This window comes from Neurospora tetrasperma, assembly GCF_000213175.1.
Source record: "Neurospora tetrasperma FGSC 2508 unplaced genomic scaffold NEUTE1scaffold_2, whole genome shotgun sequence".
Taxonomy (NCBI): domain Eukaryota; kingdom Fungi; phylum Ascomycota; class Sordariomycetes; order Sordariales; family Sordariaceae; genus Neurospora; species Neurospora tetrasperma.
The window spans coordinates 1025079-1028884 of NW_009799100.1; the positions used below are offsets into that span (position 1 = coordinate 1025079).

Here is a 3806-nt window from a genome sequence, read left to right on the forward strand (position 1 = left end):
TTGATAATTAATATAGTAATCCAAATTGTCCATTTAACTACTATAGGTATCTTTAATACTGTAATATCCTAATCGATTAATAGCATTTATATATAAAATTACCCCCAAATAGATTAATAACACAAATATTAAAGCAAGTATTATATACTATCTACAATCTATATACAAAATTACACCTAAAGGAATTAACTATATTCGTAAGTATTATATCTACTACCAATCTATATACAAAATTACCCTTAAGCGCAATAATAATATTCGCAAACCCGTATAATATCGAACTAATCTGTATATAAATTACCCCTAACTCAATTGAATATATTCCTAAGCATTGTATTAAGCGCATTGCTACTATATAAATTCAATCCTCAATTGTACCCGTTATTCAATTGTATTTACGTACAATTAGCGCCGGGAGCCGGGTGTTGGGTATTGGGTGCTGGGCTAGGCCGTACGCTAGTGCCGGGTACAACCGGGTATAGGCGGCAACTAGACTGGACCGTGCGCGGGGTGGACGGCAGGCAGGCAGGCGGGCGGTAGTACTCGTCAGGTCTTCAAAATCGACCGTCTGACTAGTGGCTCGCCCACTAGTCAGACGGTCAATTTTGAAGACCTCACGAGTAGGTAGATCCGTAGATAAATGCACGTTGATCGCGACTTCCGTTCTGTAATATACAGCCATCTGCAGGTGAATGCATCTTCCCAGACCTAGACCAACCAGAATCCAGGATTCCTGCTTCCAAATGCAATTTATTGTATCTAAGCAATTTACTATAACTATTCATTTACTGTACAAAGCTACAGACGATTGATAGACTATAAGTTCATCTGGTATTGTCGCGACTGAAACTTACAGTCTGCAGACGGTAAGTGGATAGTAAGTCGCAGGGGGGGCCCGCAGGTAAGTAGTAGATTTAGGTTATCCAGAATATTTCTATTAAAATAATTAATAATAATAAGCGCAAACTAGTTAGCCCAATATTAAAGAATCTAGAATTCCTCATCGAATCGAATAATTAATTCGTACCTTCCGAAAATTATTTACTAACCAATCTAGTAATATACTCTGATACCTAGAAAATTTTTATTTATATAATTAATATATAAACATTCATTAAGAACCAAAGTAATTTCGCCAGTATATTTATAAACGTCAGAAGTAAAATTTTTACCTACCATTTTAATATAGCTAATATAAATATAATATTATAGGTCGTCTTCTAGCAAGCGACAATAGTTTTTAAGTATATCGGACTCGGACTCATTGTAATAGTAGAAGTAAATAAAGTTTAATAGAAAGATAGCTTTATTATTATTATTGGAATTATTAATAAAATACGTATATTAGCCAAAAGTATTATAAATTAATAATGATTAATACAGCAAATAAAATAATTCTATTGGGTTATTAACAAAATATACTATACCTTTGTACATCGTTGCAACGGTATCCGAATTAAGAAAGGCTTAGAAAAGGGAATATAAATCTATAAAATGTAAGGGTCCCAAGATTGTTGTTGATTAATTGGAGTTATGTTAACTACCCGAATTACCTTTAACTTATTATTTTTTCTAATTGGCTGATTTAGTCTTCATCCTTAGAATTTGCAATAGAACCTTAGCTATACGTATATCGAATAATAATAATTGTTTAGCCGTATAATTCTTCAAAGTTTTTACCTATTTTAGTAGATACTAGATATTGATAATAAATCTACCGTCTTAGCTACGTAATATATCTAAAATTTCAATCTATACTTTATACTACTATTACGAACGCTTATTAATAACAACATATAAACCAAAGGCCAACTGAAAATCCGTCAAATATTTATACTAACTATAATAATAATGAATCAATTCTAAAGTGTCAGAAATAAGGCTACGTACCGTAGTACTTTAAGGAATACCTGCTCCCAATAGTTCTTATCCTTAGTCGGCTTATTCGGCCACCCAATTATTTATAAAATCTTCCTCGAATATACAAATCTCTAATTCTTTATCAAAATTGGATTTATTATATTCAATATAAAAACGTAATTATTCTTCGTTAAATCTAATGGTTTAATATATCATCGGTATTATTTATTATATTCTCAAACCTATATTAGTTATTTATAAGGTCCATACCCTTGTAAATATTATCTTAATCGACAACGCTTATTATAATCAATAATATAGTTAGGCACGTTAGGGGTATATTAAATTTAATTCACCTTCGTTATTACCCTCGTTATTACCCTTGCTGTCACCCTTGTTATCACCCTCGCCATTACCCTCGCCGTTACCCTAATCGTTAATATCCTCCCAATTATTAACATCGTCGTTATATACCACACCTACATCAAATATAACCGTATTATCATCACTATAATTAAATAAAGGGATAGAACCTAGTGATTTTAATTTCAAATATTGAGGTAGGTTAGATTATTATTAATAATATAGATAGATTTTAGGGAAGGGTATATATTTATTAAAGCCGGCTCTAAATAGTATTAGTTTTTGAAAAAAACGTTCTACTCATAATAGGTTATCATTTTTAATTACTTTAATCCTACGTTTAAATATAGTTTGAATTACCTAAATTCAGTAGGGTAGTTAAATATAAATTTAAAAATAATATTCAATAAAGTCTATTATAAAAGAGAAAACCTATTACAAAGGAGAAAACCTATTATAAATGACGAAGTCTATTACAAAGAGGAGAATCTTGTAGAGAGAAAGTCTATTACAAAGGGTAGAGTCTACTAAAAGGGTATATCCAGAGACTAGCTAATATTTACGTCACATACGCTAGAGAGCAAACTATATATAGAAGTCCCGATATCTAATCTAGAAATTTATACTATAGAGCGTCTAATATATATAGGTACTTAATTTATATAAAAATATTTACTAACGCTCTACAATATAAATACTAAATAAGGCTAGTACGTATCAATATATATATGGTTTTAAAGTAGTTACGCTCCACTTTCCCCTACTAAGACTGGGGTTCAAAATATAGATAAACCGGTACTATAGTCAACCGTCTTCTAAACCTACTTATTCAATCCTACACTATATTTATATAAATGCGGCAAACGAAAGTTAATACTATAAACCATTACTATATTCACCTTTTATTATTAAATACCACGCTAGTTTATTTTATCTTTAAAACTATTTATTTATGTAGAAAGTACTAGAAACTATTCCTATATATACCCCGCGCGCTAATAATACTCCGCCGTTCAATCTTATAATACAATCTACTAATTAAATAATACGGCCGGTAGAATATTGAAGATAATTGAATATATAGTACTCCGTTATCTAAACTTTTAATACTATTTACGTCGGATATTATAGATTAGAATAGAGCAAATAACTACCCTACTATTTTTTATTGAAGGCAGTCGAACCGTTGTAATTACATTTATTAATATTAACCTTAATAAGAACTAGTCACTTACGCGCTATATTTTATCCCAATATTCGAAAGGACTAATTGATAAATAAGTAAATATACAAATCCTAACCGGCCATTTCCCCTCTCAAACTTCCTCCTCTTCCAACCTTCCTTCTCTTTCTAAATTTACTCTCTTTTTAAACTCCCTCCTTCCAACCAATAAATTAAAAACTCCTATTTTATTTATCCTTCAATTTAAATTTTACTTCCAATATCCTAAAATTTACAATCACTATTACCGAGTCCCTATTCCACTTTACAAACTATTCCAAACTTCTATTACCGTAAATATTACCCTAATTTAAATATACGCCCGGACTATTTGGTTAATATTATTATTTAAATAGAGGGC

General features: G+C 30.6%; 1 protein-coding gene across 1 annotated transcript; it reads right to left on the reverse strand.

Annotated features, from left to right (window-relative positions):
• Positions 1–303: 303 nt before the first annotated feature.
• Positions 304–1179, reverse strand: NEUTE1DRAFT_108347 (uncharacterized protein; the record flags this gene model as incomplete). The annotated part of the gene is made up of 5 exons (XM_009850780.1): positions 304–324; positions 404–733; positions 855–857; positions 1050–1073; positions 1177–1179. The coding sequence occupies 5 exons, from the start codon at positions 1177–1179 to the stop codon at positions 304–306; spliced, it is 381 nt and encodes a 126-aa protein (XP_009849082.1).
• Between the last annotated feature and the right edge of the window lie 2627 nt (positions 1180–3806).